Genomic DNA, 13,415 nt, shown 5'->3' on the forward strand with positions numbered 1-13,415 from the left:
GTGTATGTGTGCGTGTGGAAGCCTAGGGTGTTATTCCCCAGGAGCCTTGCACCTTGTTTTTTTGAGACACAGTGTGTCATTGGCCTGGGGCTCACTGATTTGGCTAGGCTATCTGGCCAGTGAACCCCGGGGATCTTCCTGTCTGCCCCCACTAGCACTGGAGGTACTTGTAACCACATCTGGCTTTTTTTTAAGCATATTTTTATTCTTTTGTCAGTTCCATACATGTATATATTGAATTGTGGTCATTTTACCCCATTACCTTCTCTCATCGAAAGCTTTCTTCTTCCCCCAAAGCCCCCTCCACTTTCATGCATATGTGTGTGTGACCCACTGAGTTTAATTAGGGCTGCTTGAAGGGACATAGGTGAGAGGCTATTTTCTAGAGCATGGGCAACTTATAGGTGGCTATGCTACTAAAGAAAGTGACACCCCTTCCCCAGCTGCTATTGTCAGTAGTCCTTCGGGGGCTAGAGATGACTCAGGGCTAAGACCACGTCAGTGCTCCTCCCTAGGACCTGAGACTCTTAACAGCCACATCAAGTGGCTCACAACTGCCAGTAACTGTAACTCCAGCTCCAGGAGGATCCAACTTCTTTGGCCTCTGTGTGCACCTGCACTCATGTTCACACACCTACATGTAATTTAAAATATTTTTAAAAATCTTTCAAAATAAAATTAGAACGCTCAAAATCTACTTAAAAGATTTCTCAGGGAGGGATGAACCATATTCCCTACTATGATGAAATGTTGACAGGCCCAGTGTTGTGCACTTCTGTGCATACACATCTGTAGATACATATCTCATACACATCTGTAGATACATATCTAATACACATCTGTAGATACATATCTCACAGATGTAGTGAGATCATGAGGATAACCACCATATCATGTTCAGAAGACATCATTTTGCAACTTACTTCCCCATCCTCCAGTTCTTCTGTTCTTTTTGTCCTTCTTCCAAGGTTCCCTAGGCCTAGGAGAGGGTGGTACAGATATGCCACTTTGGCCGAGAACTTCGCCATCTCTTATTCTAAGCTCTTTGACCATTTCCGTGTCAGTCGCTTCCCAGGTAACAAGAAACTTCTCTGACAAAGGCCAAGAGTTGTCCTAATCTGTGGATATAAACATGAGTATTTAGAAGGCATTTGACCACATCTGTTTAGCAAAGCAGCAGTCATGAGTTTCCCCTGGGGACTGTGGTCTTCCCTGGTTTACCGTACTCAGCATATACTGTCTTCCGCCCAGGGATCAGGCCTCAGATGCCATCAGGAAGCTTGGTTCCCCCCATGACACTCAATACCTGGTGTCTTTACGTGTGTTCCAGGAACTGAACTCAAGTCCACCTGCTTATCCAGGAGGAATCTTGCCAACTAAGCCCTCTTTCCAGCCCCAGTCTTTGGATTTTTAAGAGACAATTGTGTGTCTCTGAGAACTGAGTCTCTGCACATGTTACATACATGAATAATTCTATCAGAATCTTGTGAAGAGCCCACTTTTCTCTGAGTTTAACACAGTCCTTTACTGTCCTGAGTATTGGGGCTTGGTGGGAGTTAAGTCCTTGGAAATTAGTTAGGTTAAATGAGTCTTGATTTATTTAACTTAATAACATAGAACAAAATGAAATAAAGTCCCCCTTGCTTTTCATGTTAAGGCTATTGCCTTTGATTTCATAGGCAGTTACCTCTGCATGTTTAACCCCAAGTGTCAGCTAATATAAGGGCTCTGAATCACATACGACCTTTTTCCTTTTTAGTTTTCATCTTTTCTCACTTTTCTCATTAAAACAAGCTATAAATGAAGCCTAAGTTACCTTCCCAGTATGTGAAACAATTCCAAAGATGATAAAATGGGACCATTGGTACTGACCTGCATGTGCCAGTTGATGGCAGGCTTCTTCGGTGTTCTCTGGTAACAGAGAACTTGCTGCTGCTCTCTGTCAGTGACGTGATTTTCTTTGGTGGATGACACTGCCTGTCCTGGTCTTAGTGTTTGTGTCCTTCCTCCATCTTTCCTCTGTGATTAGTATGTCTGCAGAAAACGATTTAGGGAATGTGTTTCTAGTTCAGTTTGCTTACAGGGAGAGGGGAGAAAGCTATCCTGTTGCCCTGCTGTGGAAATCCATTTGCCTCCTCTAGGCACACGAGCGCAGCCCTGTCTCTAAACGTTTGTAGGAAAACCCTTTCCTCTCGGATTCACATTAGCAAGCATCGCTAAGGAGATAATGGAGAGCTTATATATTGATCCACAAGCACCAGGTAGAGAGAAAGGCGCACAGAGTGACACGATTCTTTAAAAACCTCAAAATCCACCTCTAGTGACAATAGCTCCTTTTAGCAAGACTGCAGCCCGAAATCCTTCCCAAGCAGTTCTACCAAAAGGGGACAGGTGTTGGAACAGATGGGCCTCTTAGGGCCATTTCTATTCAGATCAGCACATTATCGTTACTGCTACAGAGATGTTAGGAGTATCACGTTCAGTTGTTCTTGTTATGCAGCATAGCAGCTGGACCAGCATAGACGCTGGGTTTGAGAGATGTGTGAGTAAGATCACACAATTTGTCGGAGACATAACTAGTACAGGAAACCAGAAGTGGGGCCAGGCGTAGTGGTACACTCCTGTAATCCCAGCATCTGTCAGGCTGAAGAGGGAGGGTTTTAAGTTCAATGCCATAATGGGCTGCATATCAAAACCTATCTCCAAAAACCAAAACAACAAAACCAAAACACCAAAAATCAGATGTGTCCTAGAACACTACATAATACTATAGCGGTTCAGATAACAGTAGAAATGAAAAAATGTATTTATAGTATTTGTGGTACAAAGAAACATGTCAGAGGATAGAGCAGTCTTAGAGGTTTCTCAGAGGGTTGGAAACTAAGCAGAGGTGAAAGCGGGGAGGACTGAGGGCAGAGGGAAGGAATTCTGAGTGAGATTTAACATAGGAAACGTGCAGAACCATTGGTCATTTGTGTACCTGCCTTTGTTTTCAGAATTTTCCCAAGAGAATACCTCCTTCAACACATCCACCTGTACTCTCTTGCTGACCTGCAGCAGGTAAGTTCTCCGAGGGGCTGTCAGAAGTCACTTTGTGGATTGTGGGTGTGTTAATCTGTCCTGTGGTGGTTTCTTCGCACTCAGTTTATTTTTACTCTGAACGAGAGGGAGATCTAGTCTAAAAGATGCTGTGAGACAATGGCGGACACCCAAGCATGGAGTCCCTGGAGCTCTCTTCATTGCTGAGTGGACGACCATCTGGAGGGCGGTTTAGCAGCTCCATAAAGGTTAGATTTCCGTATAATCCAGAGATCCCAAGTAGATGCCCAAGGTAATGATAAAACGTATGTCCTTAGGAAAACCTGTGCGTGGATCCTGAGTGGGCTGATGTGCCCCTGCCCTTCAGCCATGGAGACCGAGACAGCTCAGGCCTCATGGCTGGAATAGCAAGACCCTGTCACAAAACAAATCAAACAAAATTTTCATTTTCTTGTACGAATGCCCAGTGCAACATGATTCACAGTAGGAAGAAAGAGCAGGGAACAACCAGATGTTTATCAGCCGATAGGTGTTGTTTCTCATTATTACGTAACATTGTCTAGCCAAACAATGAGTGGAATATTGGTACACTCGACAGCATGGATGAGCTTTGAATCCAGACAGGGACAACAGTTTCAGTGGCGTGTCCACACTGCGATTCGTAGTGACAGGAAATACATCCGTGGCTCCAGCCTCTGGAAAGATGGCACTGAGGAGAGACAGCAGTGGACACAACGAGATAGGATGCCTTGTGACTACACTAAAAATAAGTCGTTTTCTTTAAAATAATGAAGTTTACATGACATGAATATTTCCACTCAAGGCTATGTGAGAGAAAAGATGGGGAGGCAGTGGTGGCCGCGGAGGTCTTACAGCAGAGCACGGAGGAGGCGGAGCCAGCTTTTACAGTCTGTTACTGCACGACTTGTAATGATTGACCAGGTTAGCAGCCAGGAAGAAACCAAGGTTTGTGTGCTCAGTCCTAAGTTCTGAGTAGGCTTAGCTTTGGTTAATCATTTAAATCAACAGCGCACTCCCGAGAAGCTGCTCGACACGGAAAGAAAGCGATGCTTTACTCTCTAAATAAATGCTGGCTCTCTGAAGAACTCATCGAAAAATAATTGCGACAACTTTCAGAAATCCAGACTGCTGGGCGGCCGTCCTTGTTTTCATCCAGTTGTCTTAACCAAAAGGAGTGAGCGCAGCTTAAAACTCACCGAGGCCTTCAGTCATTTCCAGACTCTAAATTACTTTTCAAGGTTTCTAGTATATGTCTTTTTTTAATTTAAAAAAATTAAAACTTTTTTGTTAATTTTCATTTGGAGGCAAGACAGTTATTTCAAATGGAAGAAATAATATAACATATAGTTGGATAGGCCTCAGAGAAGGCTAGGGTGAGTCTATATTCCTTGTCAAGTTTAGACCTGCTTGCTCCTTTAGTCCTTGCCACCCATGGAATTTGGCTGGCTAGGGCACCGAGGGGTGCATCTCCAACTTCAGTCACTTGATGATATACTGTATCATATGGGGGTGAATTGATGGAGTTTTCTGATATACATTTATTTATCTTCGTGGTCTGTCTGATCATGGTAGCCTAGGGCCCAGGCACTGTCATGAGGTGCTTAAAGGCACCAGACACGCTCAGAAAGGTGGAGGTCTAAAACAGAGTGACTCCCCTTTAAAAAGTTCTGGTGTCAGAGGAAGAGAGAATTGCAGCATTCCGTATCCATTTGAGGGTGTCAGCGGTGTGTATCCATTTGAGGGTGTCAGCGGTGTGTATCCATTTGGAATAATAAGCCTGCTTCTTAGAGCTTGCGTGTACCCTGCTGTCTCCCCCACGGCCCTTTCTTTTTCCTTCTTGTAATAATCAGACCATACAGGCCAAGCAGCTTACTTCAGTCAGTGACAGTGGTGCTCTTGGGGGGCCAGGCCATTAGCCCCCGGAGCCCATAAGCAGCTTAATCAGTTTTCAGCCGGACAGTGGAGTGATGGAAACCATCTCCAGCTTATCAAAGTCCCTGTGGGCGGGGGCGGGGGCGGGGGCGCGGGCTCGGCATCCATTGGTGTAGCTGCTCGCTCTAACCTAGTTCTTTGTGCCTGGCTTTAAGAGCCCCAAACTTATCATATTTAGAGGAAATTTAATTCAATTACTGCTTCTGCCTGAGGTGGGCCAAATTGCATTTGGCTTTTGATCTGTCTGTATCTTGGCTATCAGCCCTGAAGGGTATCCCTGCTCATCTCCCTTTGGTTTCTGGGCCAATAACGAGTATGTTTTCTAGGTTTGAACTGTTCTCAGATATAGGGAAGAGAGGGGACCTGGAGCAGGAGAAACAATGCTAGCATTGTTGTGAAAGAGCATGTCAGGGTAGCAGGAACCCTTCCTGGCCGTCCAGCCATAAGCCTCCAAGGGTCTGAGACTCCTGGTCTCTCCCTTCCAGGCTTTTCCCCTTCAGGACTGCTGGAGTCGGGGCTTTTCTCCCATTTGATTCCATTCCTTACTCGTAAGGGCTTCTATAAAGACAAAATTTTCTATCTTATTTGATAACTATGGAAAAAGGAATTTTTAGGTGTATGTTTTATAGTGAAAGAAAGGAAAATTAATAAATTATTGAGAAGTTATCGCTCCTGAACGGTATAGAGTCCTTTTTTTTTAAAACTTTTACAAATTTCCCTTATGAGTTTGATTTTTTTTTTAAAGAAATTTAAAAAAAAAAAAAGGCTCTGATTTACTAGGCATCCTAGCTGGTCTGTGTCTCAGAGGATAAGGCTCGTGCTGCTAAGTGTGATGAGCTGTTTGATCCCCAGTATCCCCAGCACAGAAGGAGAGGACTGAAAGCACATGCAGGTGTGTGCACACATAGTCACACACTCACAATAGTGGATACAATGAAGAGGAAGTTGAAGTTGATGAGTAATTTTAAGATAATGTAGGATACAAAGCACTGATATTATTTAAAGATGCTGAAAACATTCTGGTACCAAAAAAAAAAAAATGCACCGCTCATGGTTCATTTTTATAACACCCCTCAAAATTTTGACAAATGTGCTCAATCAACTATGGCTAAAGACTTTTAGCTACCTAATAGATCTTTTGTTACAGTCAGAAACTATTTTAATTTTCTGCCCCTGGGATATACTCATTCTTACTACAGTATACTTGGATATGTGGGGGAAATTGCAAGTCCTGACGGTTGCCTTCCCATTAGCTGAGAGCTGCTGTAGTTGCTGGTCAGCTGTGTGCTGGGGCTGAGTCTCCAGTGGCCTGTGCTTCTCCAGCAACTAGACTGCTCTCTGGATGTCAGCACGCTGCGTGGCCTGTCGGTGGGCAGCGTCTTTGGGAGCCAAGGCCGCTCTGACCTAACGGCAGGGCCGAGGACCTGGCATATTAGGGAAGGCAAAGGTTCTCCAGTTCCTGGGAGGTCTAGGGCCTACCAGCTTGATACACTAGTTTCTTCAGACTGGATTCCAGAGGAATTTTGTTCAACAAGTACGGTGGCTGGAAATGGTATTCAGGCTGAGGTGGTGGTGGTGCACACCTTTAACTTCAGCATTCAGGAAGCAGACGATCTCTGTGTTCAAGTCCATCCTGGTCTACAGAACAAGTTCCAGGATAACCAGGGTTATGAATGAGACCCTGACACAAAAAAAGACAGAAAAACTTAGTTTGTTTCTTTGTAAAGACATTTTTTATTCCTGTGTATCTGTTATACTTGTGTGGTGTGTCCACAGAAGCCAGAAGAGAGTGCCAGATTCCATGAAGCTGGAGTCACAGGCAGTCATGAGCCGTCCAACATCAGTGCTGGGAATCACACTTAGGTCCTCAGTAGGAGCAGCAAGAGCTCTTAGCTGCTGCGCACCTTTTCAGCCCCTGTTATTGAGGTTTTTGTGGGAGACCTTGTTTTGTTTGGGGTACTTTTTGTTGTTTGTTTGGTTTTGGTTTTTGGTTTTTTTGAGACAGAGTTTCTCTATAGCTTTGGAGCCTGTCCTGGAACTAGATCTTGTAGACCAGGCTGGTCTCGAACTCACAGAGCTCCGCCTGCCTCTGCCTCCCGAGTGCTGGGATTAAAGGTGTACACTACCACCGCCCGGCTTGTTATTTGTTTCTTATGCAAAAGAATTATGAAGACTTTCCTTTGGAAGTGCAAATGCATACTGATTTTCAAATTCTCAAACCATTTCAAAAAGGCCAAGCAGACAGCTACTAAGCTTTTGTGAACACATGGGACACGTAAAAGTGAAAAAAAAAAAGATTTTTTTTTTTTTGAGGCATGATTTCTCTGTGTAGCTCTGGTCCTGAAACTCTTTCTGTAGACCAGGCTGGCCTCAAACTCAGATATCTGTCTACCTCTGCCTCCCCAGCGCTGAGTTAAAGATATGAGCCACTACCTGATGGAGGAAGGTAATTGGTTAATTATAATAAACCAACTGCTTGGCCTCATAGCTTAGAACATAGGTGGGTGGAATAAACAGAATAGGATCTGGGCGGAAGAGGAAGTGAGGTCAGACTCTGCTCTGCTCCTAGAGAGACTCTGCTCTCCGGAGCACAGACGCCATGCTCAACTCTCCCAGGATGGACAGAGGCTAGAATCTTCCCGGTAAGCGCACCTTGGGGTGCTTACACGCATTATTAGAAATGGGCTAGTCCAGGTGCGAGAATTAGCCTGTAAGGGCTAGAGTTCATGGGCCAAGCAGTTCTTAAATGAATACAGTTTGTGTGTTGTTATTTCGGGCATGAGCTAGCCAAGCGGCCGGGGTGTTGGGGACGCAGCCCCGCCGCCCCTATTTCAACAACCACCGCCTGGCAAAAGTGTAATTTTTTAATAGTCTCAAAATAAAAACCAAGGTAGTAAGGTCCATATGTGAAACAACAAATAAATGACTTCTGATTTTTTATTTGTTCCCAAATGCTTAGCCTCGAAATAACCACACAGAAACTGTGTTAATTAAATCACTGCTTGGCCCATTAGCTCTAGCTTCTTATTGGCTAACTCTTTTTTTTTTTCCACATAGGAGGTTTTTTGGAAGAGAGGAGGGGCAGAGAGGGGACAGAGACTGGTCCCTGGGGATAAGAGTAACAGGAGAGGGAAAAGTAAGAACAGGGAGGGAGCGGAAGAGAGAGTTGGCTAACTCTTACATCTTAATTTAACCCATTTCTATTAATCTGTGTATCACCTCATGGCTGTGGCTTACTGGGTAAAGTTTTGGCGTCTGTCTCCACGGCTTCTCTCTGACTCTGCCCTTCTTCCTCCCAGCATTCAGCTTAGTTTTCCCCACCTAGCTCTGCTATAGCTCTGCTATTGCTCTGCTATAGGCCCAAAGCAGTTCCTTTATTAACCAATGATATTCACAGCGCACAGAGGGAAATCCCACATCATACGTATACACACACATGCACACATAAGCCAGAGTAGTATGTCAGATGTTGTCTTAGTAAGGTTTTTATTGCTGTGAAGAGACAACAAGACCAAAGCAACTCTAATAAAGAAACACATCTACTTGGGACTGGCTTGCAGTTCAGAGATTTAGTCCATCATCACTCTGGCAGGGAGCATGGCAGCACACAGACAGACATGGTGCAGGAGAGGAGCTGAGAGTTCTACGACTGGATCCACATCACGAAGGGACTGAGATACACTCTGCTTGGCTTGAGCTCACCTCTAGAGACACTCTTCCTCCAGCAGCAACACACTGACTCCAACAAGGACATGCCATTCCCCATGGGCCAGGCATCCCAACACACGAGTCTGTGGGGGCCATTCCTATTCAAACCACCACAGGTGTCTTCCTCTGTCCATTTCCACCTTATTTTTTAACTCATAATCTCTCACTAAACCTGAAGCTTGCCATTCAGGCTAGGCTGGCTAACCAGCAAGCTTCTGGAAGCCAGGGCATGCTTTTATATAGGTGGTTGGGATTTTAACCCAGGCCCTCTTGCTTTCACAGCAAGTGGTCTTACTCACCGAGCCACCTCTCCAGTCCACTGACCTCCAGTTTGACAGTCAGAATGGTCTTGAGTTGTTCAGTATTGCCCACGTTTTGTTCGTTTTTGAGACAGGATCTTGCTATGCTCCCTGGCTGGCTTCCACTTCAGACTTGCTACCTCAGCGCCCCCAGTGCTGGGATTGCAGGAATGTACTACCAAGCCTAGCTAGTACTTCAGTCTTTCTGAATACGCACTAAATGTCCCTGGACAGCTAACTTCTCAGCTAAGGATTTGGCGAGTTCCCCTATTCATAGAGCTTTTGTCATAAGTGTGACATCAGTGTCTGTCAGAAGTGCTTCGCACGGGAACAATGCACCTGGTGGTCCACTTCAGAGGCTTCCTGGAGTTGTAGCTAGTGAGTGAGTTCACAAAAAGGCCATGTCCAAGGCAGTTCAAGGCCAGTCTTTGAAGATGTGTTTTGCTGAATTCTTCAAGGATGTTTGGTGAATCACTGTGTATGCCCTGCCCCCACTGAGCAAACAGAATCATAGAGTGTTGTCTGTGGGCAACTCTGCACAGAGTCAGTAGACAAAGGCAAGGACTAAGTGGGCACTCAGGGCAGCTGCCCTTCTGCCAAAGCACTAGCAGGTGATGACCTTTATTCACATGTGGGTTGATGTCATTGAGTCCACAGCCAGCAGGAACACAGCGCCTCAGTGCCCACAACCAAGCCACCAATCGCCAAGCCTCAGGAGGCTAGGGGACTTGCATTCATAGACTCAGCAGCCCCAGTCCCTGCACCATTGTCCACCAGGCATTATTGGGCAGAATAACTAATTAGGAGCATTTGGACTTAACAAGCAGAAACACAAAGCATGACAGCTCGCCTCTGTTGCTCCCTAGCCGGGGCTTGTGTCTGCTGTACTACTGTGCCTTCAGAAACCCCTGGTCACATTCGGGGACAAGGCAGGAACGAGCTGCCTTTAAGACATTGCTAAATCTGTTAGCTGCTCTAGCCAGGGCTGTTGACTAGGAAAAAGAGGCCACATGGTATTTGGGAAAATGCCTTTTAAGCAAATGAAGTTTTAGAAAATGAATGTACATTCTTTCCTCAAAGGTTTTCTTCCTAGGTGGTGGGAAGGGGTTGAATGTTAATCTTTGAAGGGCTGGCTGGTTAGCATCTCAGAGGAGCAGGTGTTTCTTGAGTAGGTGCTGAGCAGTTCATACGTCTTGCTCAGATGCTAGCTTGCTCCTGATTTCGTGTGGAGGGACAAGGGGCAGAGTGATAAGGACTAGATCCAGAACAGACATCTTTCATCCTGAAGAGCTGTGTCTCAGTAATGACGGGGCTTTTGAATTTAGGTTATATTTAATTAGTTGTTTAGTTTAGTTGTTGATTTTTTTAATGACTTGTTACTAGGGATACTTGGCTGAGGAGGATAAAACAGATAAATAACAAGATGATGGTGAAGGTTGTGCTTTATGCTAGCTGGTTAGTTTTAGCACGCTGCCCAGCTACAGCGTGACTCACAGCTGTGTTAAAGGAGGTGGGCAGAGTTGGCCAGGGACTGTAGCAGAAAAACATTGACACCCAAGTACAGAGTTAACGGAATTCTAAAACCCGGATCAGAATGATGCCCTTTTCTGAGTGCTGGATAGAAAGCCCCGCTGTCCAGGTGAAGAAGAACTCAGCGGAGGTTCCAGAAGCCTCCTTCGGCCCTTCAGGTACACACACTATGTAATAGCTGATGCAGCCACAGAGTTGGCAGGTGGCAGTCAGTGTTGGAGCCATCTTCCTGGGATCTAAGTTCCTTGGCTCCTACTCCTACTTTAGCTTTTCAGTCATCCGCATGTTGGTGGTGATTTTTGTGTTATTTCTCATGTATATAAAATTGGTCATAGCATGGCCTCATTATGGACCCCTTTCCTAAGAACACTTACTGCCAGTGTTGCTGTTGAGCCATCCATAGCCCAACTGCTCAGCCTGACACCGCACGCAGCTGCGCTACCTGTCACCAGGAACGTGGCCAGAGGGGCTACACAGTCTGCCTTGCTATGCTTGGTTAGTGGAGAATATTTCTGTGTGTTCGTCATCTGTTGCTATACTACAGAATACCCCAAAGCATATCATCTCACACAGGAGTGAATGGTAGCGGTCTCTCGTGGTTGTTATGGGCCAGGAGTTCCTGAGCAATTCAGCTGAGCTGAGGTTGCAAGCAGTATGCTGGCTGGGGCCTGTGGTCACCAGCTGGAGCAGTGTCAGCTACTCCTACAGCTGGCAGATGGAGGCCTGTTAGTGGGAGGCCACACGGGCCACTACGGATGTGCAAGGAATCCTCGTGATGTGATAGCTGGCTGGAAAGTGGCTCGAGAGAGGAAAAGGTGACGTTGTTCTTTCTGTGTGGCCTGACCTTGGGAGTCCAGGTGTGCTTCCACTGTGTTCTGATGTCAGGAATGGAATGCTGAAGCACATTCCAGCCCCGCGACTGCTAGCAGGGAGTGGGGAGAGAGGACTCAGACTCCACTTCTCACCTTCCTTTTTGTATGTTCATATGTGTGTGTGTTCATATGTGGGTCTGTTTATGTGTATGCACGTGTAACCCAGATAACAGCCTTCAGTGTACTGTCTACATTTGACGTTTTGTTTGTTTGTTTTGACATAGTCTCTCACTGGCTGCCTAGGGTTCACCATTTAGGCTAGGCTGGCCTGTCAGCAAGCCCAGGGATCTGCCTGTCTCTGCCTTCCCTGAGCTTGCCTTCTAAGTGCATGCACCATATCCAGCCTTTCTATGAGGGATCTGGGGATGGAACCGAGGTGTTTTTGGGGTTTTTTGTTTGTTTGTTTGTTTTGCAAGGCAAACACTTTACTCACCAGCTCCGTAACCCTCGCTTTTCATATTTAAAGAATGTAGAAATATGTTCTAGCATGGTGGCACACACCTTTAATCCCAGCACTCGGGAGGCAGAGGCAGGTGGATCTCTGTGAGTTCGAGGCCAGTCCTGGTCTACAGAGTGAGTTCCAGGACAGCCAGGGCTACATAGAGAGACCCTGCCTCAAAGCAACAACAACAAAAAGAATATATAAACATATTACAAAATCATCTTACCTTGTAATAATACCACCCCACATCTGCACACACATTCCTTATGTTTTATCCCCTAACCAACTTTGTGAGATAGATATGACTACCTACCTTTAATTTTTAAACATATTTATTTACTTCCATACCACATACGCCACAGTGTGTCGGGCTTTCAAGGGACAACCTGTGGAAGTTAGCCCTCTTTCACCATGTGGGCTCTGAGGTCAAAAAGTGAGATCACCAGGCTTCAGGGAAGTTCCTTCATCCACCGAGCCGTCTTGCCAACTCTGGCCTTTTTTCTTCAGACTTATTTTTACTTTTTAAATCTATGTGTATGTTGAAGTGTATGTTATGGTGTGGGTGCCCGTGGAGGCCAGAAGGGCCGGCCAAGTCAGTATATTTGAGCACAGAGTGCCTGTGGACACACCCAGCCTGGTGTGGCAGAATGCATTTTGTAGGCCGGTGAGCACTACCTCCCATCACATGTGGCTTTCTTACCTGTGAGTTTGACCTCTTCTCACTGAGAGGCAAGGCTTTATCTCCTTTCCCCGAAGCTGAGTGGCTGTGACATTGAAACTTTTTCTGTGTGATTTTTCAAGGCCAAGTTATAAAAAGTAATACACCTTCTCAAGACCTGGCACGAAGCCACCATGCTATAAGGAACCCCATGGTGGGGTCACACGTAGTCACCATGGCTGACAGCCCAACTGAGCCTGAATTGGCAGCCACCATCTACCGCTGCCCGTGAGTGAGCGCTCCACCCTTGGCCTCCTGACTTCACTGTGTGCTGCCTGGCCTGCAGAGCCTGGGAGCGCAATAAACCGATTCTTTTATGCCACTGGATTTGGGGTAATTCGCCTCTCAGCAATAGTAATTTGACTGTCAGGGAAGGCTTCAGTTAAGAGTCAGGGCCTACAGATGTGAGCCAGGCAGACAGGAGTGCAGAGGACTCATTGGGTTTGGTAGCCTCAAAGCCCTCTGGGACATGGCCTGTAATATTCCCATCACTAAAGCAGAAAGAGAAAAAACAAACAAACAAGCAAAAACTCATCACTAACCTTGACATTCCTAAAGAATATTCCATCTAAGCACATCAGGATTATTTGGACAGTTGTCTCAATAAAGCATTCATGAATGAGTCCGATGGTGACGCTCTTGTCAGAACTGAGAGATTCCAGTGTGGCCAGACATGCAAAGGACACAGTTTGTCATCTTCGCTTTGTCCTTGTGCACCGGAAGCGTGAGCCCAGTTCTCTGTTTCCAGCCCTCTGAGTGGGTCTTCATTCACTCCTTCGGCAAATATGGATTAAGCATGATAAACCAGAAACCATCCTGGAACTGAGAGGTTCTTTTCTCAAGATATTCCAGAG

The 13,415-nt window shown here is 45.8% G+C and overlaps 1 protein-coding gene across 4 annotated transcripts in view; it reads left to right on the forward strand.

The window, feature by feature from the left end:
- Positions 1–13,415, forward strand: part of Plekhm3 (pleckstrin homology domain containing M3) — a 156,274-nt gene that overhangs the window by 86,846 nt on the left and 56,013 nt on the right. For all 4 annotated transcript variants that reach the window (XM_050154250.1, XM_050154247.1, XM_050154248.1 and 1 more), the window contains one exon: positions 2,997–3,060. In XM_050154250.1, coding sequence (XP_050010207.1) covers positions 2,997–3,060 — 64 coding nt within the window. The remainder of the gene's footprint in view (positions 1–2,996; positions 3,061–13,415) is intronic.

This window comes from Alexandromys fortis, unplaced genomic scaffold (assembly GCF_014885135.2).
Source record: "Alexandromys fortis isolate MF-2015 unplaced genomic scaffold, M_Fortis_MF-2015_v1.1 scaffold_40, whole genome shotgun sequence".
Lineage (NCBI taxonomy): Eukaryota > Metazoa > Chordata > Mammalia > Rodentia > Cricetidae > Alexandromys > Alexandromys fortis.